Source organism: Ovis aries, chromosome 2 (assembly GCF_016772045.2).
Source record: "Ovis aries strain OAR_USU_Benz2616 breed Rambouillet chromosome 2, ARS-UI_Ramb_v3.0, whole genome shotgun sequence".
NCBI classification, from domain to species: domain Eukaryota; kingdom Metazoa; phylum Chordata; class Mammalia; order Artiodactyla; family Bovidae; genus Ovis; species Ovis aries.
In genome coordinates this window covers 178789803-178810928 of record NC_056055.1, presented here as the reverse complement: position 1 = coordinate 178810928, position 21126 = coordinate 178789803, and the positions used below count along the sequence as shown (strand labels likewise).

General features: G+C 34.4%; 1 protein-coding gene across 1 annotated transcript in view; it reads left to right on the top strand.

Annotated features, from left to right (window-relative positions):
* SLC35F5 (solute carrier family 35 member F5) overlaps positions 1–19559 on the top strand; it is a 37949-nt gene extending 18390 nt beyond the window's left edge. The window contains exons 10-16 of the mRNA XM_004004742.5: positions 1267–1331; positions 3512–3616; positions 6908–7067; positions 11887–11977; positions 15144–15298; positions 15842–15928; positions 18720–19559. Coding sequence (XP_004004791.1) covers positions 1267–1331; positions 3512–3616; positions 6908–7067; positions 11887–11977; positions 15144–15298; positions 15842–15917 — 652 coding nt within the window. The 3' untranslated portion in view covers positions 15918–15928; positions 18720–19559. The remainder of the gene's footprint in view (positions 1–1266; positions 1332–3511; positions 3617–6907; positions 7068–11886; positions 11978–15143; positions 15299–15841; positions 15929–18719) is intronic.
* The last annotated feature ends 1567 nt before the right edge of the window (positions 19560–21126 follow it).

The window sequence follows — 21126 nt, the reverse complement described above, 5'->3', positions numbered from 1 at the left end:
TTTACAGTTTTGTTTTGAAGTTTGGAAGGATGTATATAAAAAGTGATTATAATAGAGACTGGTTCTTGGCAGTCACATAAGTGGTATTTCTCTCTTTTAGATACAAGGGTAAATTGACAGTGGTGGTTTTCATGGGCAGTCTGGTTGAGCCAACTGATTTACCATTTAGACTTCATGGATGCTAGAAATTTATTCTTTTACATGACTGGCCCATGATTTAGCCAGACAAATTTTTACACTAGGAAAATACAGTATATTTATATTAGGGAAGTAATGAGGTTTATCCAGCTTTGTTCACAATTCATGCCTATTTCTAACTTTTCTTTGCGTTGTTTTAATAAAAGTAGAAAGATGCACAGAAATAGACAATATAAGGCTCTGTGAGGACGGGAATCACATCTCTCTTGTTCCATGCTTAACCCAAACTATTGCTCAATAAGGAACAGTTGAATGAAGAAATAACCTCTGATTTTTCTGCCTCCTTTATTTGGTCTTATTTTATCCATTAAAATGATGGAATTGTTTATTTAAATATTTAAGAATAATTTTACTGTTAATTTTGATTTTACCTGGTGGCTTAGTGATAAAGAACCCGCCTGCCAATGCAGGAGATGCAGGTTTGATCCCTGGGTCAGGAAGATCCCCTAGAGTAAAAAATGGCAACCCACTCCAGTATTCTTGCCTGGGAAATACCATGGACAGAGGAGCCTGGTAGGCTGCAATCCATGGGGCTGTACAGTCAGACAACTTAGTGACTAAACAGCCATAACAATAGCAAGAGTTATTACTATTACTAGGTTTATATGGGTTTAATACATGTACATTTCAAAAAAAAAAAGATTGAAGGAGGGATGACAAATTGACTTTTTCCTAATTGAAAGGCAGAAGATAAGCATAGCAAGTTAAGAACACTAGACTCCGGAAGTAGACTGCCTGCGTTTCAATTCCAGCTATGTGATTTTGGTCAAGTTACTTCATGTTTTTGTGCGTTAGTTTTCTCAAGTGTAAAATGGGAATGGTAATGATAATAATACCTTTCTTATAAGGTAATGTCAGTCATTTTATGCGGATTAAATGAATTAATACAAGAACAGCACTTATAGTATACGGATATTATTCAGTATCAATTAGATCATCAATTCTTTGATGGTTTGACCTAAAGTTAAGATTAGTCTTTATTACTTGTAAATAACTTTGATCTTTATGATTAGTCTTTTAAAGGAATTTATTATGTTACTCATCAGTAATGATGGTTATTTCTCATAGTATTGGAGGTGTTGTGCTGGTAAATCTGTCAGGATCTGAAAAATCTCCTGGAAGAAACACAATAGGTAAATATCTGACTCTGAATTCTTCTTGTTAGAGTATACAAGAAAGACCTGTGCATATCATTGTGCGTGTGCACATATACACACGTGCATGCATATGCACACGTGTGCACACACATACACACACACAGAGGGTGGGCACTAATAAGGCTTTTATTTTAAAAGTTTTTCCTTTGGGAATAATGTAAGAAAATTAAAAAATAGAACACAGAACTCTCATATAACCTTCACCCAGATTCTCTTAACTGTTTATAACATACAGTTATAGTACACAGAGAAGGCAATGGCACCCCACTCCAGTACTCTTGCCTGGAAAGTCCCATGGATGGAGGAGCCTGGTAGGCTGCAGTCCGTGGGGTCGCCAAGAGTCGGACACGATTGAGTGACTTCACTTTCACTTTTCACTTTCACGCATTGGAGAAGGAAATGGCAACCCACTCCAGTGTTCATGCCTGGAGAGTCCCAGGGACGGGGGAGCCTGGTGGGCTGCTGTCTATGGGGTCGCATAGAGTCGGACACGACTGAAGTGACTTAGCAGCAGCAGCTATAGTACAGGTTTAAAAATCAGGAATTAACAGCGATTACAGTCATTTTTATTTAGTCTATAGGTTCTTTTCAAATTTCACCATTTTTTCCCACTAATGTTCTTCTTCTGGTCCAAGATCATTTGTTGCGTTTAGATATCATGTCTCCTTGGTTTCCTTTAATCTGTGACTATCCCACTGCCATTTTTTGTCTTTCATAACTTTAATATTTTTGGAGAATACTGTCCACTTTTTTTGTAGAATGTCCTTCAATTTATTTTTCTGGTATTTCTTTATGGTTAAATGTATATTGTTCATTTTTGGCAAGAATACCAGGGAAGTGATACTGTGTCCTGACAAATCCATCATATCAAGAAGGCTCATGATATTTATTTGTTCTGTTACTAATGACATTAATTTTAAAGTGATGTCTGTCAGGTTGCTCCGATGTAGCTTCTAGTTTTTCCTTTGTAAGTAATAAGCATCTTGTTAGAGATATGGAGACAATACATATATCCTGCCCATCATGCTTGCAGCCACTAATTTTGTCATTCTCTTCTGATTCTTACCTGAAACACTACTATGGTAAGCACTTAGTTTTTGATCCATTGTTTAGATTTAACAGAAGAATCCAGCTTCCTTGGTTTCCTGTATACTTTCTTTAGATATTTAAAGTCCATTGAATAGAATAATGCTTTCTAAACTATTCCTGGATAGTGCCCAGGGAGCTGTGTCTCTTGAACTGTCTTAGCTCTTTCTCATCTAGAGCAGCTCTGTATGTTTAAAACAATACATGTGTTTTGTTTATGAGATTTTGTTGACGGCTATTCTTTAATAGCAATAATAAATAAATGTTGAACTTTTGGATAATTGATTTAAAGCATTGAATGTGGTCACTTGGCAAATAGCACCTTATTATAGCTGTTTTTAAAGGCTTACTTAAATGTTTTTGAGAGTGAGTTAATATATTAAAGAGAATCAGTATTCATTACATAGGAAGGAACTGCTAGTGCTACATTATGTTAGATATTTTAGAACATTAAAAAATATAAATTATATGTTTGCAGTTGTCAAGAAGTTTTTTCTTTTAATCTATATGATTGACAAAATGAAACCCCTAGAGAATAAAATCATACTAGATTCAACTGTAGTAAGTATTAAATTATCTAAAATAGAAGACAAGAAGGATGGAAGTTTAGTGTAGTAGAAAGAGGATGCTTGGTGACAGTGTGGAACTTTAAAAGAGTCTTGAAGAAGGTGGTAGAATGTGTATTAAAATGATACATGGCAGTGGGGAGAACAATATAAATAGCCTAGAGTGGGAAGAAAACATTGTTAAGTTGGCTATGTCAGGTTTCAAAATTGTTTATGTACAGGAAGATAGGAAGTATGCACTTAAAAATTAAATACCAAAGTGTTGGTATTACATGTATAACTGATTGGTTAAATCATCAAGGTGAATGATTTTGTATTTGTTGGTTTATACTTTTAAAGTCCTTCCTGTGTTCCTGGAGGACATGGATAAGGTAGGTTATACTTTATCTTTTCATATTTGAATAGTACTCATTTCTTGAAATAGGGCCTGACTGTGTCAGATTTTAATTAAGTATGTGTTGAATGAGTTCGTGAACAAATACTTTATTATATTGACTTTCACAGGTTCCATTTGGTCTCTTGTTGGAGCCATGCTCTATGCTGTTTATATTGTTATGATTAAGAGAAAAGTAGACAGAGAAGATAAGTTGGATATTCCTATGTTCTTTGGTAAGAATATGTTTAACTTGTTGAGACTATGTACTCTGAATAATTAACGTAGAGTTTTGTTTTTGTTTTTTGGAGAGAGTAGGGAAGGTTCCCTTCCCACTCCCCCATGTAATTCTTTAAAACCATTAGACTTTAAAGGTTATGAAGTCTACTCTCAGTGTTTTTCTCTTATCTTGTTCTGCATAATTGTGGACCTGGAGGAAATGTTCACTCTCCCAATGTGAGGTAAAAGAAATTCTAATGTACCTTTTTCAAATTAATATCTTTAACCTGTAAATCAGATATTTTCCTCATTGATATCACGGGTTATGCTGTTATAAGCATGTGAGGGTTTACCTGTTGTGTTGTATATTTTGCCATTTTTGAATTGTTAGAAGCATAGGATTGGGGAAACTACCCCAAAATGATGTCTAATACTATTTCTGTCCATGAGCTAATTTTTACTAAAAATTTTAGGTCATTTGCACTTTAAGACTCAGACTCTTTTATGACATAGATTTTTTAATTACTCAATTACAGTTTCAGGCATCAATTCTTAATTTTGGTAAATGCCTAATAAAATTTATAAATTCTTATTTGCCTGAAATGAGCTCAGTAAAGAAGTCTGATATCTAGCATTACAAAAGAAGAGTACATTGACATGTCCCAAACAATATCTGAATATCAATAGATAATGGAGCCTAGGGTTGAGAATTCCAAGTACAGTTTATAGGAAACCAGGAGACTTGAACTCTAACTGTTGTAACTTCTTTTATCTCATACCCATCTGAAAATGAGGAGATTAGACTAGGTTAGTAGCTGATTTATGAAGGATCCTAGGAAGATTGGAAGGAAGTGGAGTTGCATGTGTGAGTTTGGTTTCCAGACTGCTCTGCTGCTTCTACTGAAGCGACTCTGCTTTGTTGTTTTTTTTTTTAGCATTATAAGTTAATTTGTAGAAATGATTTTTCTACTAAAAGTACTTTGAATATCTGTACCTAATGATTAACAAAAATAAAATATTTGAAAACCCACCAGACTGGGTGATCACTCAAGTTGCTTTCAAGTAGAGAATTCCTAAGTATACCTTAAATATGAAGATAATTTTAATGACATCTTATTTTGAAGTCATAGAAAAGTCTATCTGGAATGGATTGAAATGTTAATATTTTGCAATTTTTTTTTTTTTTTAAGATTGGCAGCTTTGAAGAAAAATTGCTTGTTTACTCTTACTGGAGAGTATGTGTAGACATATGCCATGATATGTAAAGCAATATGAAATTGACCTGGGCTTTAGAATAGACAGAATTAGAGAAGAAGTAGTTAGAATTGGGATGTGGAAAGTTCTTTGGGCATCACGGTGTGAGCAGAGCATAGCAGGAAATGGTGAGTAGATCCAGTGTGCTGGAGCATTCAGTTGAGGAAAGAGGAGAAGCATATGAGGCGTATGAGAATCTGCAGAACCCGTGAAGTGATTTGGACCTTTCATCTCTAGATCCAAAGGTTGTCACTTCATGCGGAAATTCACAGGCTTCAAGTTCAGGGAACAAAAAGAGATCTGCTTCTTGATAACGCCAAAGTGAAAATGAAGTTGCTCAGTTGTGTCCAACTCTTTGCGACCCCGTGGACTGTAGCCTACAAGGCTCCTCCATCCATGGGATTCTCCAGGCAAGAATACTGGAGTGGGTTGCCATTTCCTTCTCCAGGGGACCTTCCCAACCCAGGGATCAAACTCAAGTCTCCTGCATTGCAGGCAGATGCTTTACCCCAAAGTTTGGTGTTTTAACTACAACTATTTTTTAATGTTATATAAGCCTTGTGTGTGTGTGTGTGTGTTGTTTATTTTTATCACTAGGTGTCTTAAGTTGGTTTTCCTAGAAGCAGGATATGAGACAGTAATTTGGTGTGGGAGATTCATGGAAGGGGTGCTCTGCAGGAAAGACTGACAAGGGAGTGAGATAAGCAGAATAGAGAAGGGGGAAGAACCATGTGATCTCTGGTGCAGCTGAGGCTTGGCCAGCTTGTTATAGGTCCCTGGGCAGGGAGCATAGGGGGAGCAGAGGCAGTCCTCAGAACTGTCCTAGCCTAGAGCCATTAGGATTTGGCTGCAGAGGGTGTGGAGTGGGGAGAGGGTGGGATCTTTTTGGGAAAGACAGACTTGGTCGCTCGCTCTCCAAGACGGTTCTTCAGGGAAGGCAGGTACTGTAAGTCTTAGTGGCGTATAGAGAGTGGGCATTCCCTCCCTATTACAATTTAACTAGGCATCCTAAATACAGGTTTATTATTTAGCAGCAAATATAAAATATATATCTACTGTAATTTAATTTTCTTTTAGGAAAGCTCTATAATTACCTTTGGATCTCACAGTGAAGTTGTGATGTTAAACTGTATAAAATGTCCAATAAAAACTACTATAAAATTATAACATTTGTGTCTTTATATTTTCATGTGTGTAGTCATATATAAGCTCATATTTCTATATTTAAAATAATAGCATTTGTTAACTGTTTACTCATGCCATGTACTGTGTTGTATTTTTGTCTAATTTTCCTAGTAACCTAATTAAATATTATTTTATACTTATAGATTGGAAAACCGAGGTTTGCAAGAGGTTAGCATGTTGCCTAAAGATTACAGTAGTAGTGAATGGTAGAGTGGGATTGGATCCCAGGGCGGTCACGCAGAGCATGCACTTAACCACTAAATGTTATACCCTTCCTTTACACATAGTCCATGCTTAGTTCATACTTATATAGCTATTTGTGTATGTATGTAATCTCACAGACTAGCTTATGAGCTCTAGGAAGGCAGGAAACAAGAATTTTATCTTTTTTTGGAACCTTCCTCCATTATCGCTAGCATAGCATGGGTACTTTAAACATAAATATAGATTGAATCAGAGAGTAAACAGTGTATGTAGTTCCTCGTAATAATTTATGCTGAACACATGCACACACAGATATGCACGAGTTATTCCTTTTAAGTTCCAGGACACTATATTATCATAATCTACTGTTGACACGCAGTCTTTTTGAATCGTTGTAAATGTTTTTTCTTCAGTAGTTGCTCTATGCAGTAGAGATAGTTGAACCTTGAAGACTCCGTGATCCCCAGTCGCTTGATAAAGTTTTTGCTTGTGTTCATCTCTCCACAGGACTTACTTAAAAACAAAAGTAATAGAACTTTCAGTTAAGGAAACCTTAATGAAGCTCATTATGGGAAACCTAATGTTTTCTGATTGTAGAGTTGCAGTTTTGAAAGATTGAAATAAATCACAGTTACTAACTTTTTGTCTCTTTTGTATGTGTTTAGGTTTTTTAGGTCTCTTTAATCTGCTGCTCTTATGGCCAGGTTTCTTTTTACTTCATTATACTGGATTTGAGGACTTTGAGTTCCCCAATAAAGTAGTGTTAATGTGCATTGTCATTAATGGCCTTATTGGAACAGTGCTCTCAGAGTTCCTGTGGTTGTGGTATGTACTGTTTATTACCCTGTGATTTATTAGTTATGAATTTATTGACTTTTGGCTAGTTTAAGCATTTCTATTTTTTCTGTCTTCTGGTGGCCCTTCCTATGTACTTTTTTCACCTTATACACTTACAACTTAATACAGTAACTCCATTAGAGCAGGAACTGTATTTTTTTTTAATTTCTGTGTTCCTATTGCATAGAGTAGTGGCTTGCATATAGAAGCTCATAAATCTTTGTTGAATGATTAGATGAATATGAATGACCTATATTTATACAACTGTTTTATAAAGTAGAGTGTTATGCAGATCAAAGGCATCATTTTCTAATGGACACTCACCCTTAGGAGATGGGTATCCCAGGTATGCATATGTGAGTTCTAAGTGAGAATCTGGGAACTTTGCTTAATCAGGAGTGTTTGAAATGTCTGTTTGATTGTTCAGATTTTTGTTTTGTTTATCCTCAGGACTTTTCAGATGAGTGAGGCAGATATGTAAACCCTAAGCTTTAGGGTTTGATTAATTTGAGGTTTTAACATACTTTGATGTAATATCAACTATGTTGATATGTGATAATAATCTTAAAGTAGTTTGAAGACAATATCATATATAGTGTTTAAGAATACCTTCAAATATAGAGCTTAACACTTAGTTCTATTTCCATCTAATAGAAACTTAGAAACACAAATTGTACTTAAGCTCCTGAATGAATTTTATTGCATGCCATTTAAACTACTGATTAGTTTTCCCTTGCAAAAGACTGCAACAAAAATAGCATTTTCCGTGAAGTCTTGCTTAATGCTCCGCCTGCACTTGTCTCCCCTCTCCAATTAAGGAAGTATCTCTTTCCTTGATGTCCTCCACCCTTACTCCCTTTTATGTAGTACTTAAAGGTTTAGTTTATGTTGTAGTAATTCATGTAGTTGGGTTTTCCTGGTAGCTCAGACAATAAAGAATCTGTCTGCAGTGCAGGAGACCCGAGTTCACTTCTAGGGTCAGGAAGATCCCCTGGAGAAGGGAGTGGCTACCCAGTCCAGTAGTCTTGCCTGGAGAATTCCAGAGACAAAGGAGCCTGGCAGGATGCAGTCCGTGGGGTTGCCAAGACTGAGCATGAGGTCGTTAGACTGAGTAATACACACGCACACAATGTATGTAATTATCTTAAATTCCTTTGTTGATCTAGAACCCTTTGGTATCAAAATCTATTTCCTCATTTTGTATAAATTATTTTAGGTGCTCTTTTTTTTTTTTAACCAAAGGACTTACTTTTTTAATGTATTAATATGTATTATATGTCTTGTTCTTTTAGCCTATCACTTCTTTTGTTATATCATTTCTCTTGCCTCCTTCCACTCTTGGTTCTAGGCTGATGAAACTACTTACTGGTGATGTTTTGAGTGTACTTGGTTGAACCATAAAGAATTGTTGATCTTCAACCATTTTTGATGGCTGTTTGAGAGGGTTCAACTCAGTGAACCCTATGCTTTAAATGATCATTCATTCACTGTATTTTAATAGAAGTTTATATTCTGTACTATTCTAAGTTTAGTTTAAATTAGAAAATTTCAAAGCAGAGTTCTTACATATTTGAAAGAAATAATTTAAAAAATTTTGGATATTAGACTAGAGAAAGGTTTAATATGGTTCATATTACATTAAGACTTATAGTAAACATGGACAGTGCCACTTTCAAAAGTTAAAATACTCATTCCTTATTGAGAGTTTTTATTTTTAATAAATATATAGAATAGAGTTTCATTATGCCAGCAGATTTTAATGTAGGCTTTGAGGATGAATAAATACGAGTTGTGACATATGTGAGCTCTCTTATATGAGCATTCTAAGTTTGCACCCTTGGAAAATTTTGCTCTTAAATAACAAAACAACATGTTTTGAAGTATTCTTTTTTATATTTAACTTTTTTAAAATTTAAGAGAGTAATAAATTCTTTTAAATGTACAAAATGGATTAAAATGAAAAGATAATCTTTCTCATCTGCTACCCCAAATTTTCATTTCTTTTTCTCAAAGGCAACCACTGTTAATTTCTTAGCCTTCTACAATGCAGAATTATCTGTACATACAGAAGTGTGTATCGATCTCTTGGTCCTCCCCCCTCCAATTTGTTTTATTTTTAACATGCAAACTATGGATATCATTCTATACTTTTCTTTGTTCCCACAAATTGTTGTCTTGTAAATCCTTACATATCAGCCACTAGATTCATTTTTTTAAAGCTTGTGTAGTATTCTAATCTGCTATGGTCCAATCCATTATGTAACAGTGCATAGAACATAATGTGTTTTACCAGTTCCTTCTTGAGAGATGTTTTTGTTTATAGTCTCTTGCTCTGAAAGTAATATGGTATTAAGCATCCTTATATATGTTTTTGCCTGTATACATAATTATTCTATAGGATAAATATTGAAAAAACTGAATCAAACACATGGACTTGATTCTGATAGAGAGTTACAAAATATTCTCCACAGAAGGAACACAGTTTATATTCCCAACTGTGTATTTGAATCTTTGTTGTTGAAAAAACTAGACACTCAAAGTCATATATTATGATCAAAGCTACCTGGGCTGGATTTTTCAGGACTTCAAAAAAGTTATATTTTTCAGATATACTTCTATACTCAAGCACTTAAGAGTACTTTTAGTAACAAGTCAATAGCAATAAGTTAATCTGTAATGGAACAAATTTCATGTCCCTTAAATTCTAGGTGTTATTGTAACTTAAAACAATTATAAGAAGCATATCTATATGTTTTATATCATTTAATATCTTAAGAAATAATTAAATCAGAAGTCATAATCTACATTTATGATGATTTCTTTCTTTTTAGGAAGGCAAGATTATCACGTTAACTATAAATAGACAACTAACTTTAGCATATATAATCATGTACTGAGTAGCATACTAAAGATTTAAAAGTGCAGTTGTAAATTTTATTGGAAATTAGAGATGTGTACTTGTCACTCATTGTTTATGTAAAAAATTTTTTCAAATGCACCATTAACTCCATATACTGTACTGCTAGTGTAAATATGAGGTTATCCACCTAGTCTTCCGTCTCAGCATTTCCTGAAGTGTACTGAATGGATAATAGATCAAATGAATTCAGCCATCAGCTAAATTGGGAAACCTGCTATAAGTCAAATGGGTTTTTTAATACTTCATCTCAGACTCGGTCTGATGTTACTTTGCATTATGAATCTAAGAACAAATGTATTTTAAAAACCCAGGATTTTCCTGGTGGTCCAACGGTTAAGAATCTACCTTCCAATGCAGGCAGTGACCAGGTAGGATCCCTGGTCAGGGAACTAAGATCCCAAATGTTGTGGGGCAACTAACCCGACATGCCACATCTAAAGAGCAGCCCACGTGCCGCAACGAAGAGCCTTCGAGCCACAAAGAAAGATCCCGCATGCCCACAGCTAAGACCTGACACAACCAAATAAATAATTAAAAAAAAAAAAAAGGCTCAGGGAATTCCCTGGTGATACAGTGGCTAGAACTCAGTGCTTTCACTGCCAGTCCCAGGCCTTGGTTCTGGTCAGGGAACTAAGATGCTCTAAGTTGTGCGGCCAAAAAAAAAAAGACCAATAATAATTTTTTAAAGCCAATATTTGATCCCCAAATACTCTTTTCACAGAGAAGCTTATGAATTGTGGGCTATCCCTTGAATTCTCTTTATCACATCGATAAGAACTAATTGTGCAACCTCTGTTGAACACTTAAAGTGACACACTTTATCAAGAGTTAGCCTCTTTTATTTCAGGACAATATTGTTAACCCTAACAGCTAGAATTTACTTACCTGTAATTTCCATAGTTCTGTAGTCCTAACTATATATATGATAGCTTTATAATTAATTTTTATACACTCACTATCTATTCAATACAATGCTTTTCTTTATTTTTTTCATTCAGTTATATAAAATTGTATGCAGTTGGTATGTCAGAATTTGATACTAACATTGATAATTCAAAGTGAGAATAAAATGAAGAGCTTATGTTTTGGTTACATCAGTTACTAGAAAAATGAAAAACAGTAAGGAAATATCCTTAAAAAATACTCAGTTCTTTTTTTTAGATACTAAGCCAAACCAAAAGAGCAACAAACATCTAAAGGCCACTTAATTTTTAATGAGAGCAAGATATTTTTGCTTTAATGACAGACTGACCTGTTGGTTATCACTTTCTTACTGTGTTATAAGTTATTATCCTGAACTTTTATTATAGCTGCTTCCTTTGTTATCTAAGTGTCATTATCACAAAACTAAGAATTCTTCTGACAGTTTTATAAAAAATGTTAACAAAATATAAGTTATACATCCAAAGTTGAATATCATCTGTAAGCAGATTTAGAAAATAGTATAAAATCTTTTGAAATTTGTATATTTATATATTAGATTTTTAATATTTGAAGATGGATTTTGAGAATTATCTTAGTAACTTTACTTTTTATTATGTTAGTCCATCCTAAGCTTTTATCCTGATCTCTCTTGCCTATATGATAGGATAATTTTTATTTTTTAAGATTTTTTGGATGCGAACCATTTTTAAAATCTTTATTGAATTTGTTACAATATTGCTTCTGTTTTATATTTTGGATTTTTGGTCAGAAGGCATGTGGGATTTTAGCTCCCCAACCAGAAATCAAACCTGCACCGCTTGCATTGGAAGGTGAAGTCTTAACCACTGGACCATCAGGGAAGTCCCCCTAGGATAGATAATTTTTGGTCATTGTTTTTTGTTGGTTCTTTTGTTGTTTTGGTATGGTAACGTATATTTTCTTTCTTTCTTTTGTTTTTTTTAGGGGCTGCTTTCTTACCTCATCGTTGATAGGCACACTTGCACTAAGCCTTACAATACCTCTTTCCATAATAGCTGACATGTGTATGCAAAAGGTAAGGCAAACTATTTACTAGATATTTTAAGTATATTATTAAATCAGAGCTAATAATGAAAGTTAAGGTATGTGACTAAATTATAAAGATGACCATGAATAATACTTGGTGCCTTCTCTTCCAAGCTGTTTTACTACATAGAGATATAAAAAGTACCAAAGAAATGGTCATCTTTGTAATTTAGTCACATTTAGTTTTTTAGTTAAAAAACAATTCTTTGTTATTTAATTTTGTTTTCTGATTCAGTATATTATTTATTTGCTGTGGTTAAGAATGGAAATCTCTGTAATTGAGAACTAATTATTCTACATATATCATGATTTTAAAAGAATGTGAATATTGTAAAATATATATAATACTAAAATCATACATCATATAATATCCAGGCCTTTCCACATCTTCAGGTCATAATCTTGAATATCAACCAAAATTAGTCAAACTAGGGAAATGATACTTATCAAAGGATTTTGGTAGCTGCTGTGTAAATGAACTTTACCATACTGATATTTTGAAAAATCAGCTTTTTTGCAGATTTGAAAAATAAAAATTGAAGGTTAATTTTATTTTTGAATTTTTAAGAAGACCTGTAATGGCGAATTTAATTTTAGTAAATGATACTGTAATTCGTTCAAATATTTTAAGATGGAGGCAAAACAGAAGGGAAAATATATGTCTATAGATTTGATTAGAAAAACACACCGACAGTCATTTATTGATTGCACATCAGGCGTTTAGTTAAATGAGTAGGCTGGGCCTTTGGTGGGAATTGAAGGCAGAAGATACATTCTGGAAAAAGTAGCAGGGTGTGTCCCAGAGCTGCAATAGGAACAAGGTGGGAGTAGCTTACTTTCTTAGTTTTTTTTTTATTCTAATAGTCAAGCGTATTTATATATATCAATAGTTTCTGCAATTTTTGCATTCATTAACTTTATTTATTGTGTTTAAGATACATCTTTTTTTAACTTAATTGATATTTGGTATAATAGGAAGCATTCCTGATTGCATCCAGACTTATATTCAGATATATTCAGAAATTAGACTTTTTTTGTTTACTTGGGCAGTTTTCATTGTTAATAAATGTCTTCATTTTTAAAAAAAAAATTTGTCCTCATAGCATGCTGGAAATAAAATTAAAAGTTTTTTATTATTTGGCAACATGAAAAGAATTGCATAATTAAAAGTGAACTTTGCCTGTAAAAGTCATCTAGAGTTTTACCTACCTTTATGAAGTTTGGTTTTTTCAGTAGCATTTTTTTAGTTGAATAGTCATGATATCATTCTGTCAACTATATTTGTGTTTTTAACTCTCATTACTACTACTACTACTACTACTACTACTAAGTCGCTTCAGTCGTGTCCGACTGTGCGACCCCATAGATGGCAGCCCACCAGGCTCCGCTGTCCCTGGGATTCTCCAGGCAAAAATACTGGAGTGGGTTGCCATTTCCTTCTCCAATGCATGAAAGTGAAAAGTCAAAGTAGAGTTGCTCAGTCGTGTCCGACTCTTAGCGACCCCATGAACTGTAGCCCACCAGGCTCCTCCGTCTGTGGGATTTTCCAGGCAAGAGTACTGGAATGGGGTGCCATTGCCTTCTCCATAACTCTTATTAGTAATAAGTTTTTTTATGCTGGTTTTTTTTTCTGTTCTTGGGTCATTTAAATTCATCATGTTTTTTTCTAGATTATTAAATATCCTGCAAATATTCCAAGAATGTTATACCAATAGTTTAATAATAGTGTGAAGACTTTTTAGTACTGACTGCTGGGTGTTCTTAGGCTGACTCAGCCTGTGTATATGTACTGTATGAGAAGAATGTGCATGCTGAAATTTATCAATGGTTTTCCTTGTGTTGTGCCTTATGAAAGTGAAAGTGAAAGTGAAGTTGCTCAGTCGTGTCCGACTCTTTGTGACCCCATGGACTGTAGCCTACCAGGCTCCTCCATCCATAGGATTCTCCAGGCAAGAATACTGGAGTGGGTTGCCATTTCCTTCTCCAGGGGATCTTCTCAATCCAGGGATCGAACCCTAGTCTCCCACATTGCAGGCAAACGCTTTAACCTCTCAGCCACCAGGGAAGCCCCTATGCATTATGAGTCCTTCATAAAAAGAAATAATTATTTTCACAAAACTCCTTTACTCTGACTAAAGCTAATATGAAATGGAATAGTATATGTTTCCCACAAGAGGGAGTCTTGCCTTTGATTCTAAACCTCATTTCTTTAATATTTAGAAAGGGTAAGCAGTTTTTCTTCCCTGTTTTAAAGATAGGAGTTACTGTTTTCATCATTATTTTGAAAGCAAACTACCAGTGTGTTGCAGCTGAGTCTCAATAGTTAATCAGTGTGGATTTTTTGGCAATTGTTTTTGATCCTAAGTTGAATCTAGGTGGTAAAGGAAATAATTTTTTTTTAATAACTTTATGGGATCTCATTATTTCTAATTTTCTTGATGACCCAGGTAAAATGATGGTTTGGAGGGTCAGGATTAGCAATCAGAGCTCGTCACCACTGAGGCTTTGCCTGTCTCCTTTGGCTCACATTTCGTAGTAAAAATATTTCTCTTTATAGTCTTTATTTTACTTAGTCATGATTTCCTTTGGAATCTTTTTCTTTTCAAGTTATATTTCATCAGTAAATTGTTTGCCAAAGTTTCACTTAAGAGTTTCATCTGTTTTCAGTACTGTCATAAGAAAAGACCCATAACATAACACAACATCACAGCTATAGCATAACAGTTTTTTATAAATGGGAATTTTTTTAAAAACTACTTCAGAAGCTAGAGGGGAAGAATCAACTTGAGAATAGTCAGTAATCAGTAAAGAACAAATGGGCAGTGTGATGTATAAGACAGGTGCTTAAAAATTCGCAATTCTATTTCTGATATTTCTGCCTAATAACTGAAAAGCACGGTTTCCTGCCTTTCCTTTAGGATATTTTCTAAGTAAGAAGTATTTTTGTTGGTAATTGAAGCAAGTGATTAGTATAAGTAAATCCTTATATTTAATAATAACATTCTCAATATATTATCAGTGCTTAGTATTATTTTCTTGGTATTTTATTTGTCCAAGTTATCACAAATATAAAAGTTGTGTTTAAGGGAAAATTGTCTTAATGATAATTGTGGGTGTTTTTTTTTTTTTTCTTTTTTCCTATCTCTTATTTTTAGGTGCAGTTTTCTTGGTTATTTTTTGCAGGCGCTATCCCTGTATTTTTTTCGTTTTTTATTGCAACTCTCCTGTGCCATTACAATAATTGGGATCCTGTGATGGTGGGAATCAGAAGAATTTTTGCCTTTATATGCAGAAAACATCGAATTCAGAAGTAGGTTCAGTTCCAGTATAAATTTTTCAAGTTTTTGCTAAGTATGGAAATCATACCATGCTGACCTAGCTTTTAGAGATTCTGTGAAGAATTTTTAAAAGATTATAATATTATATGTACAATGCCAGATTAAAGAATTTGTTCAGATCTATGGGTGATAGGATAGTTTCTTCAAAACTGCTGTTTTTTAAAAAATGTTTTAATTCACAGGTGAAATCAAAGTGTTTACAGTTTTGCTGTAACAAATTGAAATGTAGAAAAAATTTATTGATGTGAACAAAGTTCATAATAAAATATGGTAACATTGCCTCATTTTCTTTTTCTTTTTTTTTTTTTTAAGAGAGAAAGCATTTTATATTCTCTAAAACATTACATTACAGAATGTAAAGAACTTCTTACATTCTATAAGGAACTTGGGACAGTTTGTTGAGCAGTCTTGCTCTAGTCTTAGGTCTGACCTCAGGCATTGGCCAGTAGAATAGATCATTTCTAAAAGCTCCTTTCAGGTCTAAAGCTTTCCTAACTATTGTCTTTTTTTTTAAGGGCTCCAGAAGACAGTGAACAGTGTGAGAGTCTCATTCCTATGCATGGTGTTTCTCAGGAGGATGGAGCTAGTTAGCTATAGTCCAGGTTTGTATGTTAGTGGACATTAGTATTGAATAAGGTCCTTATTCTTTTAAAATTTTTACTTATTTTTATTTTTGGCTGTGCTGGGTCTTCGTTGCTGTGCGGGCTTTTCTTTAGTTGTGAGTGGGGGCTACTTGGTTGCAGTACGCAGGATTCTCATCACAGTAGTTTCTCTTGGTGCACGACACAGGCTCTAGAGCACATAGGCTTCAGTAGTTGCAGCATCTGGGCTCATTAGTTTCACCACCTGAGCTCTAGAGCACAGTCTCAATAGTCGTGGCACACAGGTTTAGTTGCTCACAGCATGTGGGATCTTCCCAGATAAGGAACCGAACTTGTGTTCCCTGCATTGACAGGCAGATTCTTTACCACTGAACCACTAGGGAAGCCCAGGTTCTTATTCTTGTATTGTCCAAATACAGAATCAATTTCTTATAATTAATTTTTTTGAGAGTTGATACAGCTTAGAGGCTGAGAAAGTCCGACTCTATAGTCAAACTGCCTGGGATCCAATTCCAGCTTCTGTGTGTACTAGCTGTGTGACCTTATGCAAGGTTCGTGACCTCATTGTGCCTTAGTTTTCTTCTCTGTGAAGTGGTGTTGCAGAAGAACCTCTCTCACAAAGTTGTTAGTTGTTAAATACTTGGTAAGTTTAAAATACATGAAATATGGTACCTGACCCAAATAAGTGATTCCCAAGTATATCCAGTCCTTTCTCTGTGCATGTGTGTGTTTACTATAACTGGCATGATACATCCAACATATCCGGATTCTCTGACTATGCTTTTCACTTAACAGTGTTTCGAGAACATTTTTTTTTTTTTAATTTTAAGAAAGGTATCTTTTATATTTCTTACATGACAGAAAGAGTTTTGTTGTGTTTTGGCTGCTGGGTCTTCATTGTTATGTGTGGGCTTTCTCTAGTAGCCTCAAGTCGGGGCTACTCTCTAGTTGCGATGCGTGGGCTTCTTGTTGTGGTGGCTTCTCTTGTTATGAAGCACAGAACTCTCAGGCCTGAGGGTTTAGTAGTTGTGACACATGGGCTTAGTTGTTCTATGGCGTGTGGGATCTTTTGAGACCAGGGATCAAACCTGGGTCCCTTGCATTGGCATGCGGATTCCTAACCACTGGACCACCAGGGAACCCCTGATTGGTCCCTTTTTCTTCTAGTTTTTACTCTTAGGATGGCTATGCATGCAATAGTGTGAAAAGTTAGAGTTCTACAAGACTTCTTGTTCAGTGTAGCTGTCTCCTGCCTTGCTTATACTGCTCTCAATTTTTTTTCCCGCCCTGAGGAGTCCCTTTAAACTGCTCATTGATTCTTTCTGTATTTTCCTCTCCATCTAAGTACATGCTTATACTTCTATTATTTCTTGATTTTTCAGTTTCAGGCATCTTCAGTTGATTTTCCCACCATGGCAGTATAAGATAGGTTACTTTCAGCTTCCCCCTCCTCTGCTCCCACTCCACTTGCCTGCCTTCCAGCCCTGTATCCTTCCTTCCTCCTCATCATCCAGGATAGTTAACCGTGTGGTTTGGATAGATGTGTTATCAGTGTTTACCAAGTTATGACCATATAAATGTTATTTTTCCTGAACTATGTAGGATTGTGCCTGGCATTTAACCAGTCCAAGACCCTTTCTTCCTACCCTTTTTAGAGAATTAACCTCAGATCTTCTCCTGGGATAGAGAAGAGGCACTTGACTAGCTGTGAAAAGTGAGGGGAGGACATCTGAGTATCTAATTGCCTTTTTCTATAAACTTTGTACCAATTTTAGTACATTTTTAGTTGTACATTTTTTTAGTTTTTTAGTTGTACATTTTTAGTCTGCCTATTTTTGATTGTTTCTTTACCTCTCCCTACAGAGATACCTGATTGTATTTCTTCATTCTAACTAAGAATTAGCTGCTATATTCTTGTCTCTGTTCTTTGTCCATGTGGTTTAAACCTTTAAAAAAAAAATCCCTTTATTGTCTTTCTCCTGAGGTTTTGGAGACGGTAGAACTAAATATGTATTTTGCCATATTTAAATTTTTTAAAAACTGCAAATAGTTATTTAAAGCTTTTTCAGAAAATATTTTATTTATTTATTTATTTCACTATGTTGGGTCTTAGTTGCTACACATGGAATCTATCACTGAGATATGTGTGCTTCTCCCTAGATATGGTGCATGGGCTCTAGAGTGCTCAGGCTGTCGAGTTGCAGGGCACAGGCTTAGTTGCCCCACAGCATGTGGGATCTTAGTTCCTTGACCACGAATTGAACCTGCATCCCCTACATTGGAAGGTGGATTCTTAACCACTGAACCATCAGGGAAATCCCTCTTTGAATCTTTTTAATGCTTTATTTTATGCATTTTCCCTCCCTGGTATGCTATGCATCATTTTCATATTCACATTCATACCCACTCTCAGCCAGAAATTTTTGGAACTGAGAGTGGGATAAAGGGAAGATAGTGAAGACTAAAGAAGATAGACTACAGTAGAGTAGAATAAGGTAGGCTGGGTTAGGCAGGAGTCTTTATCTCCACAGGGATAACGGTAGGATGTATTATGAATAAAACTGTTATTTTGTGATCTTAAAATAGCCATTAGATGTCAGTCAACATGTAGAACTCAGTTACATCAGTTCTTAGTACTCACCTCAAGTTCTAGTATCCAGTTATTAAGTATATAGACTGTGTTTGATATATATTTCAATGTTAACATAATTTTCTTTTTAAAACATAAATTAGAAAATTAAAGCTGACAGTTGTAATCTAATGATGATTATGTGTTTGTTCTTATTTTTAGCTTGATGGTGGAGTAGTATACAGCGAAGAGACAATCTCTGGCAAGTTTTTGTAGAAAAATGTTTCAGTGCCTAGTCTGAAAAATAACAGTTTCAGTTCTTTGGAACTCTAAAACATATTTTCCTCATATCTTTTGTCTTCATTTTCATAATGAAGTACTTTGCTATGTAGCTGTGTACATACCACTACAGTTATAGGAAGTTTCGGTCTACAGTCCATCTAAAGGACCAACCTGCCTTATACATCTCAAGGAATTCAACTGATGAAATAATTTGAACTAATCAAAGGATAAAATTTTAATGTTCTGGAAACTTTATTTTCACTTATTATTTGTTAAATGCTGGACTATATTAGGAAAATGTTTTCAGAAATCAAGTATATAGATCAGTGTTTCCTACAGGTAAAATGCTAAAATAAGCTGCCTATAATAGGTACGAATTATATTTTTCAGTTTTGTAGAATATTACAAATTAACAAAACAAAAAATGTTCAATTTATGCAACAAATATGTTCACACAAATATGGTAGGACTTTAAAAAGAATCAATGTTTGACAGAAGATCTGTTTCATTTACACTGCATATACTGTATTATCCTTTCATAGCATTAGGTGCCTTGTACTTTAAATCTGTGACAAACCATGGTGAATTTTTAAAGGGGAAGTATTACTGTAAAATGAAGAATTATGTATTTCTAAAGGCTGTAATGCTGTAAATTTAATTGATAAAGCTCTGCTTATTTAGAGTTTTGAAGAAATATCCTCTCTTCAATTAAACATTTTCATAATGGAATGATATAAATTGAAGTGATAAAGTATTATTAAAATAAAATGTTTATATATATATGTGTGTGTGTGTATTACAGATCTACCAATTGGTTTCTGATTTTTTCATATATAAATACATGAAATTGTTCTAGAACTGGATGCCTCTTAAAAATAATTTTAGTTTTCCTAAATTTTTATGGTTAAAAAGCAAAGAAGGGAGGCAAGAAGAAATTCTACTTTAAAAATTACAGTTGAACTTTTCCTCTACCAAGATTAAATTAAATATAAAATACTTCTGATTTAACTCTTAGACTTACATCCTTATTGTGCAGCTGCTCCTGGACTTCACTCACTGTAGACCTCAGAGGATGAATGTATGTCCCAGGATCCATTCAGTCTTTTGATTAATCAGAACCCATTTCCTTCTCAAGTTTTGTGAGACTAGTTCATTTCTCTTTAAAATTTCTTAAGAATTGAATTATGATTCAATTCAAAGAATTATCATTTTTAAGAATTCCCTTTGTTATGGTTAGCTTCAGTTTTTCTTATTCACAATCTTAAAATTGCTTTGGTGTCACTATAAGTCTAAAGCGAAGTTTAGCTTGTCCTGAGAACTTTTAGATTACATTAATTTAGAAGATTGTTTCTTGCTAACATTAAATTTTTTTTAAAAAGTCTATTTTTTTATTGGTGCCACCAATAAATCTTATGCTGAAAATCATAATTGATTTTGTTAGCTTGACACAGGTTAAAGGCATGTAAAAAATGTGGACCTCTAAGAAATTTTATCCTGGAAAGAACTACTGAAGTAACATTTCAGTTACTCAAAGACTAAGTTTGGTTGAAATTTATTGTCGGTATACCTCTCTACTTTCTATTTTTGCTGCTTTGACAGTTTGCCAGTGCCTCTTGGCAATTACAGGATGAAATAGTTGAAACAGTGATGGTGAAATTAAAACTTTAAATTATTTTCTAATTATGGTAGGAAAAGAAGTTGAAGTCAGAAGTTTTTAGTTGTCCATGTGCTCTGTGTTCATATGCCATACAGATCATGTGTTGTCACTCAGGATTCCAGAAGTAGTAAGCCTTGTTAATATATTGGAAAAGTCTTGAGGAAGTCTTCTTCCACTTGGCTGTTATGCTTTTTATCAATGAGCAGCCTCTTTAGAAGGAAGCAGTATTATTGTTTACCTGAATGTATGAATTACTACTGCTTTGCAGTATTATCTTCTCTCCTGGTTATATCTATCTTAATGATTTTTATATTTGAATACTGTAACCATGGCAGATGAGCAGTTGAGGACTTCCTTCCTGCATCTCTGTAGTTGAGGGTTCATCTTCTGAAGAAATAGTTATGGTAGATTACTTCCATGCTGTGATTACCTAGAAATCTAGGTATCAGGGCTCTGTCACAGTGTGACAGCAGTCACATTGTGGACCTTTGGAAATACTGGGAGAGGCTACATTGAAATATTTGCTAACGTCCTTCATCTCTGTTGGAAAAGTGTTGGCCTGTGATTATATTTTTCTGAATCTAAAGACACAAATAGAGATTTCTAATACCTTGTTTCAGTCTTCTACTTTTCTTCCCATACATAATTTAAATCCCATTATTGTATAATGTTTCAAATTATGACCTTGAT